This window comes from Pelodiscus sinensis, chromosome 18, assembly GCF_049634645.1.
Source record: "Pelodiscus sinensis isolate JC-2024 chromosome 18, ASM4963464v1, whole genome shotgun sequence".
Lineage (NCBI taxonomy): Eukaryota > Metazoa > Chordata > Testudines > Trionychidae > Pelodiscus > Pelodiscus sinensis.
The window spans coordinates 23,997,544-24,013,398 of NC_134728.1; the positions used below are offsets into that span (position 1 = coordinate 23,997,544).

The 15,855-nt window shown below is 51.3% G+C and overlaps 1 protein-coding gene across 6 annotated transcripts in view; it reads right to left on the reverse strand.

The window, feature by feature from the left end:
- Nucleotides 1-3,524: 3,524 nt before the first annotated feature.
- The window catches only part of LOC102445729 (uncharacterized), a 28,247-nt gene continuing 15,916 nt past the window's right edge, over nucleotides 3,525-15,855 (reverse strand). For 2 of the 6 annotated variants that reach the window (XM_075901280.1, XM_075901284.1), the window contains exons 8-14: nucleotides 14,608-14,754; nucleotides 13,328-13,474; nucleotides 11,506-11,652; nucleotides 10,819-10,965; nucleotides 8,699-8,845; nucleotides 7,448-7,594; nucleotides 3,525-5,879 (exon numbers count right to left, since the gene is read on the reverse strand). In XM_075901280.1, the coding sequence (XP_075757395.1) occupies nucleotides 5,875-5,879; nucleotides 7,448-7,594; nucleotides 8,699-8,845; nucleotides 10,819-10,965; nucleotides 11,506-11,652; nucleotides 13,328-13,474; nucleotides 14,608-14,754 (887 nt within the window). In that variant the 3' untranslated portion in view covers nucleotides 3,525-5,874. The remainder of the gene's footprint in view (nucleotides 5,880-7,447; nucleotides 7,595-8,698; nucleotides 8,846-10,818; nucleotides 10,966-11,505; nucleotides 11,653-13,327; nucleotides 13,475-14,607; nucleotides 14,755-15,855) is intronic. The other 4 variants (XM_075901282.1, XM_075901283.1, XM_075901281.1 and 1 more) reach the window with 4 other exon arrangements.

The window sequence follows — 15,855 nt, forward strand, 5'->3', positions numbered from 1 at the left end:
GCACCCTAGCTGAGGAGGAGAAGCCAAATGTTCCTGAGCACAGGGGCGGATATAGGGCAGGGTGAGCGGGGCGGCCGCCCCAGGCTCCGCGCTTCAAGAAACCCCGTGCATGTGCCGTGGCGCCACCACGCATGCGCCATGTCAAAGGGGGGGCCCCGTGAAATTGTGCTGCTCTGGGCCCCGCAAAATCATCATCTGACCCTGCCTGGGCAGCTCCAAACCTGGGAACCTGAAATGTCTTCCATTCCTCCACCTTCTTCCTCCTGATTCCTCTCTCCCTCCCTTTCTGAGTCTGTCCTATAAAGGGCTGGCTGAGTCACTAGGACAAATCTAGCAAGAATCTGCTGTAGCCTGTTCAGGGAGCTACCAGCCATACCAAGCAGCCAGGTCACAGCAGAAATTTCCCCAGCACAGCCTGGCCAGAGGAAAATATTGATGATAGTTAGCCACTCCCTGGCACATTTTTGCAGCACATTTTTGCAGCTCGGTAACTGGCTTGTGTACCATGTGCGGTGCCCGTGATCTTCCAGCAACTGACTGCAGCCATCAGACAGAAGCTGTATTTTCCTCCTCGGGGCTTTTCTTTTCCCAGTCCTGCCCTGTGTGCGTTTGTCTTCAGGTGAAGCAGGTTTGGACTTTCCCAGCTGAACCAAGGATCTGAGAGTCACCACCTGAAACGGATCCTCTTGCTTATCCCTCTCCTTCCCTACTAGCAAATCAGACCTTCCGCCCTAAGTTCAAATAGCTCATACTGTGTGCTATGGCCGACGTTGACACTGATGTCATTTCCCGCCTGGGGTGCTGTGATCTGGTTTGTAGGTGCCTCTGATCCTTCCCCTGAGGACAGCGGCATATTTAGGGCAGGGCGAGTGGGGCGGCTGCCTTGGGCCCCGCGCTTCCCGAGGCCCTGCGCATGCACTGTATCAAAGAAGGAGCCCTGCGAAATTTCGCTGCCCGGGGCCTCGCAGCACTGCCCTGGGCCCTGTGGCACTCTTATCCACCCCTGCCTGAGGAGCGTGAGGGAGGAAAATTCCCAGGAATGCCTGCCTGAGGTTTGTGAAACATCACAGCTCGCCTCCTGCCTCCATGGCACCTCAGCAGAATGGAAAAGCCTCCCTTCCCCCTCATCTCCAGCAGTCCAAGCCCATCCTCCCTTTGGCTACATCTAGACTACAGGCTTTTGTCGACAGAAGTTTTGTTGACAGATACTGTCAACAAAGCTTCTGTTAACAAAGAGTGTCTAGACTACATCCGAGTGTAGATGCAAAAGACAGTGTCGATGCAATAACAGAACTCTGTCAACAAAAGGCGTCATTCCTCGTAGAATGAGGTTTACAGTCATTGACAAAACTGCTGAGTTCTGTCAACATTCTGTCGACAGAACTCAGTGGCAGTGTAGACGCAGGTATAGTTTTGTCGACAAAAGTCCACTTTTATCGACAAAACCATGTAGTCTAGACACACCCTTTTTTTGTGGCTAGCACCGTCTCTGAAAGCTGTCTGTTGCTTCTCTCACAGCTGCTCTCTCTGGGATTGGCCATTGGGTGGATCAGAGATGCAGACTTTTCTAACTGGCTCAGGGTAATATAAGCACCATCTCTCTGTCTGTGTATCCCTCTTTTTAAATAAGGAACTTTTTATTTATTCGCAGAGGGGACGTGAAGATGCAGAGCGTGTGGGGTGAAGTCAGCGTGGTCTGGAGTTCCTGCCTTAATCCTGCCCTTTCAGGGGAGCAGTTATGGTGTCCTGAGTGAAAACTCCAATGGCTGGCAGCAGATATTGGTTCTGCTCCTGACCGTGTGTGTGTGACTTCAGGTTTATTTATGTCGCCTGAGCCTAGGGGCTGTGCCCCACTTTTCATTTAATCACACTAGAGAGGAGTTTGGTTCTTTCTTAGAGCCAGTGGGGGCTGCCTTGTGTGGGCAGTGATTGTGTCTCTGTGACGTGTCTGTTTGCAACAGGCTAAAGGGGTCAGTCTCCCTTTCTTACAGTGCGGGGGTTGAAGGATGCTGCTGCTGACAAAGGAAACCTGAAGAAAAGCCAATATGTGACTGTGGCTTCTGCAGGGCTCCAGCTCCCCCGAGCTTTGCTGAGCTCTGCAGCTCTCACCATGGAGATGTGAGAGGCCCCTGAGCACAACAGGACTTGGACCTTTGCAGACTATGCTCAGCTCGGTGTCTACCCTGAGGAAGCTCGGAAAGGGCCGGAAATGTGGGGAAAGTGGAAGGGAAAGCTCCCTCCCAGCAGGCAGTTGTCTTTCATGCCACAAGCATATTATTCCTTCACTGGTGTTCCCTGAGATGTCTCTGACGTCCTGGAGCCATAACTCCTCCTACTGGAGCTACAGACATTTCATGGCAGGCCAGCTGCCTACTGGGAGAAAGTTCTTTCATTTGCCTTCCTTCTCTCCCTCTTTTCACCTTCGAGGGCAAGGCGCATCTTCTCGAAGCAGGCCACTGCCTGATGGAGAATATGACGCCACTGAGGTCAGTTGGTGGCTTGCTCGTCCCAGTATGACATTTCCACATCAGTTTTCTTAAGATACACTTTCAGTGTGTCTTTGTAGCATTTCCTCTGACCAGCACAGGCTCTCAGGGCACTGGGCATAGAAGGGTTGATTTGGGGGGAGAGATTTGGGGGGAGTTCAGCCCTGCAAAGTTAGTGCCTGTGGACCATTGCTTCATTGCTGGTGTCAGGGGCTTCAGTGAGGCTGCTACTATAGCCCTAGCCTTTGTTTCTGGTGACAGGGAGGGATCACGTGACGATTACTTGTTGTGATCCCTCTCTCTGGGGCATCTGGCATTGGTCACTGTCGGCAGACAGGATACTGGGCTAGATGGACCTTTGCTCCTCACAGGATCCTTCTATCCCCAAGTCACTTTTACCCCACCTCAGGCACAGCAACCTGCTGGCCAACCTCACCATAAGGATCCTCTTCCTTATGACTTTCTGCAAGTGAAAGCTCATCTTCCCCTGGCCCAACAGAAGCCTCACCCTGCTGAGCCACCACCGACTCCTCCTGTGATCCCTCTATCCCCTGAACAGGCAGGTCTTCACACAACCCCCCTTCAGGAAAACACACAGACTCCTCTGGGGGGAGATCAGAGACGGATCCTGTGAGGAGCAAAGGAATTCCATAGCCATTGTGAGCAGGAGAGCCACACACAGCCAGGCCTATGTCTGTGTGGGAGAGAGTTCACAACCTAAACCCACAGGGCATGGGGGAGGGGCAAGACTTGTGTTTGCCCAGGAAGGTTGCAACTTTTTAAATCTAAAAAGCCAGAATTGTCATGGCTCCTTCCCCACTCTGGTATGATAAATGCAGAAGTGGGGGCCAGCAAGTGTATCCCAAAGCCTTATCTACCAGGCTTTGGTATAAAACTTCCCCCAAAATCTTAAAAAACCTAGATTTTGGGAATAAAACTTCCGCTGCCACCACCCAAATATTAATAACGAGATTAGGGAAAAGATCATTTGGGAAATCTCACCCCATTATAAAAATCAGGACACACAAGTAACCAATGCCAGGTTAATGAAAAGAGAAAACTTTTATTATTACAACAATATTCCTGCTGCAAGCATAAGAATCAAATGGAAAGGTTACAAAATATACTCATGGAGGAATATAGTATAAACTAAAACTTAGTTAAAAAGAAAGGCCAAACATCTCTTAAGCATGCCAGATCTCAGATCCCATACCCAACCCTTAAAACAATAAAGCCTAACGAAACTACCTAAACTTTACCCTCCTTATAGAAAATGAAGAATGGTGTCTTGGAGAAAGAGAGACATGCTTGTCCCTCTCTGTAGCTGCAGAGAACCCACCCAGAGACAAAAGGAGAAAGGAAAAAACCCAAATTCCTTTATCCCAGTTTGAAAGTCCCACCTGCATTCCTACTGGTCACTCCACCTGGCTAGGTGTAGTTAACTCCTTAATCCCCAGGCTGCTGGCTAACCCTCATAATCATGACATACCCCCAGAGACATCTTTGGAGGTACCTCTCTGGGGCTACATCTACACTGCAGGGTTTTTGTGCAAGAAGTCTTTTGCGGAAGAGTTCTTGTGCAAAAACTTCTTGCACGAAAGTTTGTGCAGACCTCAAAGCTTTTGCGATGCACTTTTGCACAAGAGAACATCCACACTGCATGGACACCCTTGTGCAAAAAAGCTCTGATTGCTATGCACAGAATGGCCATCGGAGCACCGAATAGGCTCTTTTTGCGCAAGAAACCCCTGCGGAGCATCCACACTTGCCTTTTTGTGCAAGAGCTGTAGCGCAAAAAGGAGTTATGCCTTGTAGAAGGAGGTATACGTACACAGCAAAAAGCTCTCTGTTCTGTCGATTGACTCTAGATTTTCTTGTGCAAAAGCACATTTGAGGTGTGGACGCGCCACAGGTTTTTGCACAAAATCAGCCATTTTTGCACAAAAACATTGTAGTGTAGACGTAGCCTAAATGCTAGCGATTCTGTCAATAAGTCACTCAGGTTTCACATCCATAAAGGTGTGTAGGAACAGCAGTTGCCTTGTATAAACCTGTATATTGGTGTCCTGCAATAGGTGAAGGTCCACGAAAACACGTTGGAGCAAGCAGCCAAGCAGCCCAGAGGTTTAACTCTTCTGTGTACTCCAGAAAAAAACCTGGTTCTTCAGTAAAGTTCATTGGTAGAGACACGTGGCCACATGCCCTCATGGAAGTGCTTTATACTAGCCATCAAAGAGGCTCTGCTGCATGGCTACGTCTAGACTGGCATGATTTTCCGGAAATGCTTTTAACGGAAAAGTTTTCCGTTAAAAGAATTTTCGGAAAAGCGTGTCTAGATTGGCATGGACGCTTTTCCGCAAAAGCACTTTTTGTGGAAAAGCGTCCGTGGCCAATCTAGACGCGCTTTTCCGCAAAAAAGCCCCGATCGCCATTTTCGCGATCAGGGCTTTTTTGCGGAAAACAAATCTGAGCTGTCTACACTGGCCCTTTTGCGCAAATGTTTTGCGCAAAAGGGACTTTTGCCCGAACAGGAGCAGCATAGTATTTCTGCAAAAAGCACTGATTTCTTACAGTAGGAAGTCAGTGCTTTTCTGGAAATTCAAGCGGCCAATGTAGACAGCTGGCAAGTTTTTCCGGAAAAGCGGCTGATTTTCCGGAAAAACTGGCCAGTCTAGCCACAGCCCATGTGTGTTGGTCTGTCTCATTTTGCATTCATTTCTAGAGATACGTCACAAATGATCCTGCTCTCATTTAATGGGCCTTTTGTTCGGTGGCTCCTGGATTATGAGTAGGGCCCTATGTACCTTGATACTAAAAGATGTTTTGAGGTGGACTGTTTAGATCCCAGGCAACACTCCCACCTCATACCCCTTACAAGACCTGCCTACAGATACCATCAGGAACTGTTTCAATAGCAGTAACAAGAACATTTGGACCCATGGCTATAATGACTGGGTAGATTGCTCAACAGAGAGATGAAGGTGAGACAATGAGGCTCAGGACTGGCCAGTGGCAAAGCTGAGGTGTAAATGTGTTTATTTGTAACCATGTGAGAGGCTGGATGAGAGCCTTGGGATACAGTGGGGGAGGTCTACGTTGGATATTAGGAAAAACTATTTCACTAGGAGGGTGGTGAAGCACTGGAATGGGTTCCGTAGGGAGGTGGTGGAATCTCCATCCCTAGAGGTTTTTAAGTCTTGCTTGACAAAGCCCTGGCTGGGTTGATTTAGTTGCCTTGGGCAGGGAGCTGGACGTGATGACCTCCTGAGGTCTCTTCCATCTCTGTGATTCTGTAATGCAGCCTGCAGGGATCTGGATAGCCCAGGACTCAGGTATCGGGGTCAGCACTGCTCTAGCGGTGCCCTCGGCCTGTTCATTCGGCAGGAAGTTACACTGAAAATATGAAAAAATAAAAGACATTATGAGACAATCGAGGTCGGTACAAACTCAACTGCTCTCAGCACTACAGGACTGCGTCTTGTGCAGGGCTGGGCCCATTCTCAGTGCATCCCATTGGGGCAGCTGTATCCTGACAATGTTTGTGGCTGAGGACAGTCTGGGCATTGTGCCCTTGCAGTCTGGCCAGCTCTGCCTGATTCCGTATGTGCTGGAGAGCTGAGCGCCTACAGAAAGAGTCCGGCCCACATGCGGAGCCTGCTGCATGAGTCCTCAGGATCCCACTCCCTCAGAATTCACAGGCACAGAGGTTCCCCATTGCCCTCTTGGCAGGGACCTCCAGCCCCCTCTCATGCCGCCTCCTTCTACTTGTCTCTCCACTCCCAGCTCAGCTTCCTCCTTCCACCTGGCCCCTATATTGCATCAGGGCACAAAGGGGGCATCTGAAGGGACTGAGAGGCCATTGGATTTGAAATCTAATCAGGTCCAGGTTTAGCATCAGCTTGTCCCCAGAGTGTCCTAGCGTGAGGAGTGCCGGGGAAGCCAAGGACCCACATCCCTCACAGCTAAAGCAGCATGTTCTGACCTGGGCCTGCGCTTTGGTCAGTGCAGTGCTCTGTGTCTGTGCTCAGAGCTGTGATTCCCTCCCTGGGGCAGCACTGGCCTGTGCTCAGTAATACTCCTCCTTACTTGGCAAGTCCCTGGTAAAACACCCAGGTCTTTGTTCTCAGCTCGTCTGTGCCAGGTGTGTGAGTGTACAGGGGCCACGAGTCCTCTGTTCACCACACTGGCCACTGCTTCTCTGATACAGGGCCAGATACCAGAGTGGCTTTATGCAGCCCTGTTGACGGCTGCTGGCCTAGGTCTGGCATGAGAAGGGACAGGTGAGTTGAACGCCATTCCTTCCTACCCTGCACTGCAGGCAGATGGCTCCTTACGGGCCTCTCTCGCCTGTGAGGGGTCCACTCCTGTGCAGCTGACACCTGGGAGGCACAGACTCACTTCTGCCCCATCTCCTTCCCCCCATGAGCTGTGCTGATCTCAGATAACGCTCAGAACCCAGCTGAGCTGCGCAGTGACTGGAGACCTGCCACTTGAAGATGAGGGGCAGGAGAAAGATAAGGCCAGGCAGGGCTGTAATCAATTCCTGGCAACTCATTTAACCCATCCCCCAGTATTTAATTCTGCACCACTTATGAACTCTCAATCTGGAGAGAAAAACATACTTAAGAAGTTAACACAATCATCTCGGGTTGGGTCGGTCCAGCTGTACCCTCTGCTGCTGCGGTAGGAGCTTCCAGCTACAGCTCATAACAAAGCCCAAGCCAGCCAGCCCCTCTCACTCAGTGCCTGGCTTTCTCCAAGCTGTCTAGATGGGGTGACCACCTGTCATCTGGCGGAATTTCTACTATGAGCTCCCCAGGGATTTCTCTGTCTGTTGCCCTGTCCAAAAGCACCTCTCCACTATAGCTCTGTATCCTATGCCCAACCCCTGCCTAATCTGGAGTGAGCAGAGATTCACCCTAAATCTTACACTACATGCTGGCACGAGCTGCGTCATGTACCTTTCACTGGGTCCATGCAGCGCATGGCACAAGTGTTATAACAGCACTTCTGTTCCCCTTCGCAGTCAGAATCCCTCGCACACTCATCAGGTTCTGGCTGGACACAGACTGTGTAATTTGGTGGGCAGGTCCCAGGTTTCACTGTAACTGAAAAATGGCACCATGTGAACAAGCTGCCATTGGCTGATGGGTTTAGAGGTTGAGATACACTTGGCGTGTCGCCCGGTTGGTTACTAGCAATGTCATTCACTGCCCTCTGACCAGTGTTCCCTCTAAGATTTTCCAACCACAAACAGATTGAGTTTTGGCTTGTGCACTAATATTGAGCTCATGTGCGCAGGTTTGGACGTGTGCCACCGTGGCACCCAATTTATTAACACACACATGTTCCCAGCCACCGAATCAGATCCCACCCCCGTCATATGGCAGGTCCCATTCCCTACCCCAGCCACCAGAACAGGCCCAGACCTCCCCACCATATGGCAGCTCCAACGACTAAAGCAGGCCTCCCATCACCCCACACGGCCACAGCAGGTCCCAACCTCCTGTCCCCGTGGCTTCCTCACCAGAACATCACTCCGAAGCTTTTCAAGCAGCAATTTTCTATGGGCACTGGACCTGTTTTCAGTGTTTCACGGGCCCATCGGCATCACATCCCCTCACTTCTTTAATATAGCAGATCGATTAATGGTTAATGAGAGCCAAGCTCTGCTAGTGACCTGAATTCTGAGCAGTCCCATGACAGGAGACCTGTCCCTCGGAGATGAGGGGACTGGAAAAAATGAGGCCAGGCAGGGTGGAAATCAGCCCCCAACGAACACATTTAACCTCAGTCCCTAGGTGGGAACCTGGGGAATTATTTAATTCTACGCCACATCTGAACTCCCATTCCACTGAGGGAAAAACAGGGGCATCCTTACAAAGTTGAAACAATCATCTCAGGAGTTGGGTCGGTCCAGCTGTACACTCTGCAGATGTGGTAGGAGCTTCCAACAGCTACTCAGAACCGTGCCCACCTCAGCCAACTCCCCTCACTCAGTGCCTGGCTCTCCCCAGTGCATCTGGACGGGGTGTCCTGCTGTCACCTGGTAAAATTCCTACTCTGAGCTCCCTAGAGAATTTTCTATTAGTTGAATCCTCCAAAGGCACCTCCCCAAGATGGCTCTGAATCCTACAGTCAATCCCTGGCTAATGTGAAGTGGGGAGAGTTGCCCTGAGACACTATGTTTTGTTACGAATTGCATCATGTACCTTCTTCTGGGTCTACACAGCGCATGGCACAATTGGAGTGACAGCATTTCTGTTCCCCTTCGCAGTCAGCATCCTTCTCGCACTGGTCAAGTTCCGCCTCAGTGCATATCAAACAATCTTCTGGGCAGGTCCCAGGTTTCACTGTAACTGAAAAATGCCACAGTGTGAACAACCTGCTGTTGGCTATGGAGATTAGTAGGGAGCATCCCAGCGCATGACACACGAGGCCCGGTGAAGCAGGACAGGACCCCACTACACTACACTGAGCCGCGGGCAGGTGCCTGCTCCGTCTGGATGGGACACCAGTTAACCGGTCTGACAAACGCTCTTAACTTGTTACCCATTTGCATCCCTACTCTGAATCCTCCAGTCCAGTGGTTCCCAGCCACATGTCTGTGGACCGGAGCTGGGCTTTGAACCACTGTCTGCCAGACTGTGACATGCTGCCAGGCCACACCCATGTCTTGATGATTTGGTCAGCGGGACTCTGGAGTAAGGCCTAGTCTGCCCAGAAACCCCCCTTCTCCTCTCCCCAAGATTGTCTCTTCTCTCTGTGCCCAGCGTTGCATTGCCTTCTCTTCATGACTCTCTCTTGATGCGGGATGGTGCTCTAGCCCAGGGTTGGGTGTCCCTAGAGGCATGGGCTGCAGTTCGGTGGGTTGCTCGCTTGAACTCAGCAGCAGTGGGTACTGGGCTGGGCTTGGTCCCTGCAGCAGGAAACAACTTGCAGCTGTTGCTCGTGGTGACTCTGGGGCCAGGCTCTGGGCTGGATCCCTGAGTCCCAGCGGGGGCTGCTGCTGGGCCCCCAGAGCCCAGGTTGCAGCCACGAGTGGAAGTCTCCAGCTGGGACAGTCTGGCTACTCCCCAGGAGCCTCTCCCAGGACAGTGCCCCCAGCCTGGCCCGCCCATCCCCTGCCGCAGGGCAGGCAGCACTTCAGGGCCAGGTAAGAGAGACCCCTTTCCCTCTGGGAGCGGTGCCCAGGGCTGCAGGAGAAGGCTTTCCCAGGCTGCTCCCAGAAGGGCTTGTTGCGATCCCTGCCCGGGGCCCAGGAAAGCTGCTGCCTGCTCCCAGTGTGTGTGGGGCAGGGGGAGCCAGCCCTGGGGGACATTGTACTTAGACTTTATTTAATGGGACTTCTGCCACTGCATCTTTTCACACATTTCTTTAAAGTTAACATCATAACTGGTCACGTTCAGGTTCATGCGCGCATTCAAGCTACATGAGTAATTACGTGTTTTTAACATTTTGAATTAATTTACATTTTAATAAAAAAGTTGTATGCCTCTTGGGAAGGACAAGAGCCATATTTGGTTCCATACTGAGCCATATTTGGCTGGAGACCCTTACCCTATGTTGATCATTACTGACACCTACTGGTCAGCATGGAGGGCTGTCTTGCTTAGCCATGCATGCTGGTGCTTCCAATCTACAAAACGGGGGTGGGGGGCAGGACCATCCACCCACATCCTATCTGATGGAGGAGAACAGGGAAGGCACTGGGCCCATTTTGGATGTTTCACTGACCCATCAGCATCACATCACCTTGCTTTTCTCATACAGCTGACCATTTGAGGGTTAACCAAGAGCAGGGCACTGCTCCAGCTCTGAATTAAGACAAGTCCTGTGACTGGAGACCTGCCACTCAGAGATGAGGGGACTGGAGAGAGATGAGGCCAGTCACAGCTGGAGTCAGCCCCTGACAAACACATTTTGATAACCCCAGTCCACAGGTAACTGGGGAGATATTTAGTTTTACACCAGGCATGAACTCACATTCCAGTGAGAGAAACAAGGCGCAGTTGAAACAACCATCTCAGGCATTGGGTCAGTCAAGCTGTCCCTCTGCTGCTCTTCGAGGTGCTCCCAACTGCTGCTGCTAACAGTGCCCAACCCAGCCAGCTCCTCTCACTCAGTGCCTGGCTCTCCCCAAGGTGACTGGCAGGGGTCACCTGGTGCAATTCCCATTCTGAGCTCCCCAGGGAATTTTCTGTCTGTTGCACTCTCCAAAGGCACCTCACCAAGATGGCTCTGAAGCCCTTGAGAAACCCCGGCCTCATCTGGAGGGGGAGAGATTCGCCCTAAATCGACACTACGTGCTAACACACACTGCGTCACGCACCTTCTGCTGGGTCCACGCAGCGCATGGCACAACGGGCATGACAGCACTTCTTTTCCCCGTCACAGTCGGAATCACTGTCACACTCACTGGGTTCTTCAACAAAGCATCTCATGTTATCTGGAGGGCAGGTCCCAGGTTTCACTGTAACTGAAAAATGCCACAATGTGGACAACCTGCTTTCGGCTCAGGGGATTAGTGTTTTCTGCCGCCTGGAGATGAGGTGACTGGAGAAAGATGAGGCCAGACTGGGCTGGAGCGAGCCCCCAGCAAACACATTTAACTCCAATCCCCAAGTTGCTACCTGGGGGAATTATTTAAGTCTTCACCACCCATGAATTCCCATTTCAGAGAGAGAAACAAAGGTGCATCTTTTGAAGTTAAAACAATCATCTCAGTCCACCTGTATCTTGTGCTGCTCTGGGAGACCTTCCAACATCTCCTCATCACCTCAGCCTGCTCCTTTCATGCAGGGTCTGGCTCTCGCCAAGACCTGTGTGTGGAGTGTCCTGCTGTTGCTGGTGGAATTCCTACTCTGAGCTCCCCAGGGAATTATCTATTGGTTGAATCCTCCAAAGGCACCTCACCAAGATGGCTCTGAATCCTACAGTCAACCCCTGGCTCATGTGAAGTGGGGAGAGAGTCGCTCTAACTGAGACACTACATGTTGTTACAAGCAACATCATGTACCTTCCTCTGGGTCCACGCAGCTCAAGGCACAATTGGAGTGACAGCACTTCTTTCCCCCTTCGCAGTCAGCATCCTTCGCGCACTGGTCAAGTTCTGCCTGAGTGCATATCAAGCAATCTTGTGGGCAGGTCCCAGGTTTCACTGTAACTGGAAAATGCCACAGTGTGAACAACCTGCTCTTGGCTAAGGGGATTGGTGGTTGAAATCCCCCCGGGATGCCACCCAGGGGACTACTAGCAATGACATTCATTGCCCTGTGATGATCATAATTAACACTAGTGGTCAGCAAGGAGGGCTACTATGCTTAGCCCTGGATGCTGCTTCTTCAAGTCTGCAGCAGCAGAATGGAGGATCTATCAAACCACATTCTTTCTGATGGAGGAGAAAACAGAAGCAAGGTTGAAAGTGTTGGGAGGAGGATGCCAGTGATGCTGTTGAAGAACTGGGTCTGAACACCCTGATCTGTGCCAGCTGGAATCTAAGTGCTCTCCAGGGTAGAGTTGTGGGGAAGGTAGACATGCCTGTGGGCCTGCAGGCACTTTGTCCTTCCATTGTCCATTCCATAATCCGCTTTATGTGTCTGTCCAGACCATCCTCTGCAAGGAGAATGAAATCCCAAACCCCTGCCATTCTGGAAGGGGAATTCTTAGAACACTTGACAGCAGCTTCCACTCTTCGGGCTTCGATGCACCAGCCTCATATTGGCATCATCCTGAAGCAATTTCCCATGGACACTGGACCCATTTCTGGATTTTCACAAAACCAGCAGCATCACATCACCTTACCTTTTTAATACAGAGGAGCATTTAAGGGTTAATGGAGAGCCAGGCTCTGCTGGACTCCTAATTCTGAGACCTGTAACTGGACACCTGCCACTTGAAGATGAAGGGACTGGAGAAAAATGGGACCAGGCAGGGCAGTTTCAGAAGGAGCTTCCAACTGCTGCTCATAACAGTGACCACCCAGCCAGCTCCTATCACTCAGTGCCTGGCCTCACCAAGGTCTCTGCATGGGGTGACCAGCAGTCACCTGGTGGAATTCCTCCTCTGAATTCCCCGGGTATTTTACTGTCCACTGAATTGATGAAAGGAACCTCACCAAGATGGCTCTGAATCAAGGATGTACGAAATATAGAAAAATCTTAACCGTCTAACCATGCGGCTCAGTTGCTGGCACCTGGCCCTGCAGGGCTGCTGGCCCTGGATCCCTTTTGGATGTTTCACTGACCCATCAGCATCACATCACCTTGCTTTTCTCATACAGCTGACCATTTGAGGGTTAACCAAGAGCAGGGCACTGCTCCAGCTCTGAATTAAGACAAGTCCTGTGACTGGAGACCTGCCACTCAGAGATGAGGGGACTGGAGAGAGATGAGGCCAGTCACAGCTGGAGTCAGCCCCTGACAAACACATTTTGATAACCCCAGTCCACAGGTAACTGGGGAGATATTTAGTTTTACACCAGGCATGAACTCACATTCCAGTGAGAGAAACAAGGCGCAGTTGAAACAACCATCTCAGGCATTGGGTCAGTCAAGCTGTCCCTCTGCTGCTCTTCGAGGTGCTCCCAACTGCTGCTGCTAACAGTGCCCAACCCAGCCAGCTCCTCTCACTCAGTGCCTGGCTCTCCCCAAGGTGACTGGCAGGGGTCACCTGGTGCAATTCCCATTCTGAGCTCCCCAGGGAATTTTCTGTCTGTTGCACTCTCCAAAGGCACCTCACCAAGATGGCTCTGAAGCCCTTGAGAAACCCCGGCCTCATCTGGAGGGGGAGAGATTCGCCCTAAATCGACACTACGTGCTAACACACACTGCGTCACGCACCTTCTGCTGGGTCCACGCAGCGCATGGCACAACGGGCGTGACAGCACTTCTTTTCCCCGTCACAGTCGGAATCACTGTCACACTCACTGGGTCCTTCAACAAAGCATCTCATGTTATCTGGAGGGCAGGTCCCAGGTTTCACTGTAACTGAAAAATGCCACAATGTGGACAACCTGCTTTCGGCTCAGGGGATTAGTGTTTTCTGCCGCCTGGAGATGAGGTGACTGGAGAAAGATGAGGCCAGACTGGGCTGGAGCGAGCCCCCAGCAAACACATTTAACTCCAGTCCCCAAGTTGGTACCTGGAGGAACTATTTAAGTCTACAACACTGCATCCTTTGAGCTTATAATGAGCATCCCTAGGGTTGAGTTGGTCCAACTGTACCCACTGCTACTACAGGAGGAGCTTCCAACTGCTGCTCATAACAATGCCCAACTCAGCCAGCTCCTCTCACTCAGTGACTGGCTCTCACCAAGACCTCTGAGGCTACATCTAGACTAAAACCTCTTTCGAAAGAGAGTGTCTAGACAGCAACCATTATTTTAAAAAATGGGAGCCGCTTTTTCGAAAGAGCGAACCCAGGCTCGGGCAGTCTGGATGGTCTCTTTCGAAAAAGCACTGTTTGCATTCAATAACACTTTCAAAAAAAGGTGTTATTGCTTGTAAAAGGAGCTATTCCGACGTCAAAAAAACTGCCGCGTTCTTTCGATTTAATTTCAAAAGAACGCGGCATCGTCTAGATGCAGGAGAAGCTTTATTGAAAAAAGGAAAATGTTTTTGAAAAAAACCAATAGTCTAGACACACCCTGAATGTTGTGACCAGGTGTCACCTGGTGGAATTCCTACTCTGAGCTCCTCAGATATTTTTCTGTCTGTTGAAATGTCCAAGGGAACCTCACCAAGATGGCTCTGAATTAGGGATGTAGACATATCTTAACAGTCTAACCGTGGGATTCAGCTGCTGGCTCCTGACTCCACAGGGTTGCTGGCTCCGGACCGCAGCGTGGTGCTGTGGGTCCAGCTGGTCTGGAGCATCTCAGCCAATGGCACAACAGGCCCGGTCGTGCCGGGCAGGACCAGCTGTACCGCACTGTGGGTGGAGGGGCTGCTCCATGCAGGTGGGGTACCAGTTAAACTGTCTAACAAACACTCTTAGCTGGTTACCCATTTGCATCCCTTCTCTGAATGCACCAGTCAACCCCGGCTCATCTGGAGTGGGGGGGGAGAGATTCACCCGAAATGAAAACACAACATGCTCTGGCACGAGCTGTGTCCTGTACCTTCTACGGGGTCCACGCAGCGCATGGCACAAGAGGAATGACAGCACTTCTGATCTCCTTCGCAGTCGCAATCCCTCGCACACTCGTCAGGTTCTGCCCGGACGCATCTTATGTTATCTGGTGGGCAGGTCCCAGGTTTGACTGTAACTGAAAAATGCCACAATGTGAACAACCTGCTTTAAGATCAGGGGACTAGTGGTTGAGATCCACCCGGCATGTCACCAGGTAGGCTGCTGGTAATGTCATTCACTGCCCAATCCTGATCATTACTGACACCTACTGGTCAGCATGGAGGGCTGTCTTGCTTAGTCATGGATGCTGGTGCTTCCAGTCTCCAAAGGGGGAGGCAGGGCCTCCTATCTGATGGAGGAGAACTGGGAAGTCACTGGGCCCCTTTTGGAAGTTCCACCGACCCTTCAGTACCACATCGCCTTGCTTTTTTCCTACAGCTGAAGATTTGAGGGTTAACCGAGAGCAAGGCACTGCTGCAGCCCTGAATTAAGAGAAATCCTGTGACTGGAGACCTGCCGCTCAGAGATGAGGGGATTGGAGAGAGATGAGGCCAATCATGGCTGGAGTCAGCCCCTGACAAACACATTTAACCCCAGTCCACGGGTAACTGGTGGAGGTATTTAGTGTTCCACCCTACATGAACTCACCTTCCAGAGAGAGACACAAGGTACATCCCTAGCAAGAGATGTAAAAAATATAGAAAAATATTAACCCTCTAACCACAGGGCTCAGCTGCTGGCTGCTTGCTCCTGGCCCCTCGGGGTTTCTGGCAATTGGAAGCTCCTCAAACAGCATCCTTACACATTTGAAACACTCATCAAGGGTTGGATCTATCCAGACCTATTCTCTGCTGCTCTTCAAGGAGCTTCCAACTGCTGCTCAGAGCAAAACCAAACTCAGCCTGCTCCTCTCACTCAGTGACTGGCTCTCACTAAGGCCTCTGAATGGTGTGACCAGCTGTCACCTGGTAGAATTCCTACTCTGAGCTCCCCAGGCATTTTTTTGGCCTTTGAAATGTCCAAGGGAACCTCACCAAGATGGCTCTGAATTAGGGATGTAGACATATCTTAACAGTCTAACCGCGGGATTCAGCTGCTGGCTCCTGACTCCACAGGGTTGCTGGCTCCGGACCGCAGCGTGGTGCTGTGGGTCCAGCTGGTCTGGAGCATCTCAGCCAATGGCACAACAGGCCCGGTCGTGCCGGGCAGGACCAGCTGTACCGCACTGTGGGTGGAG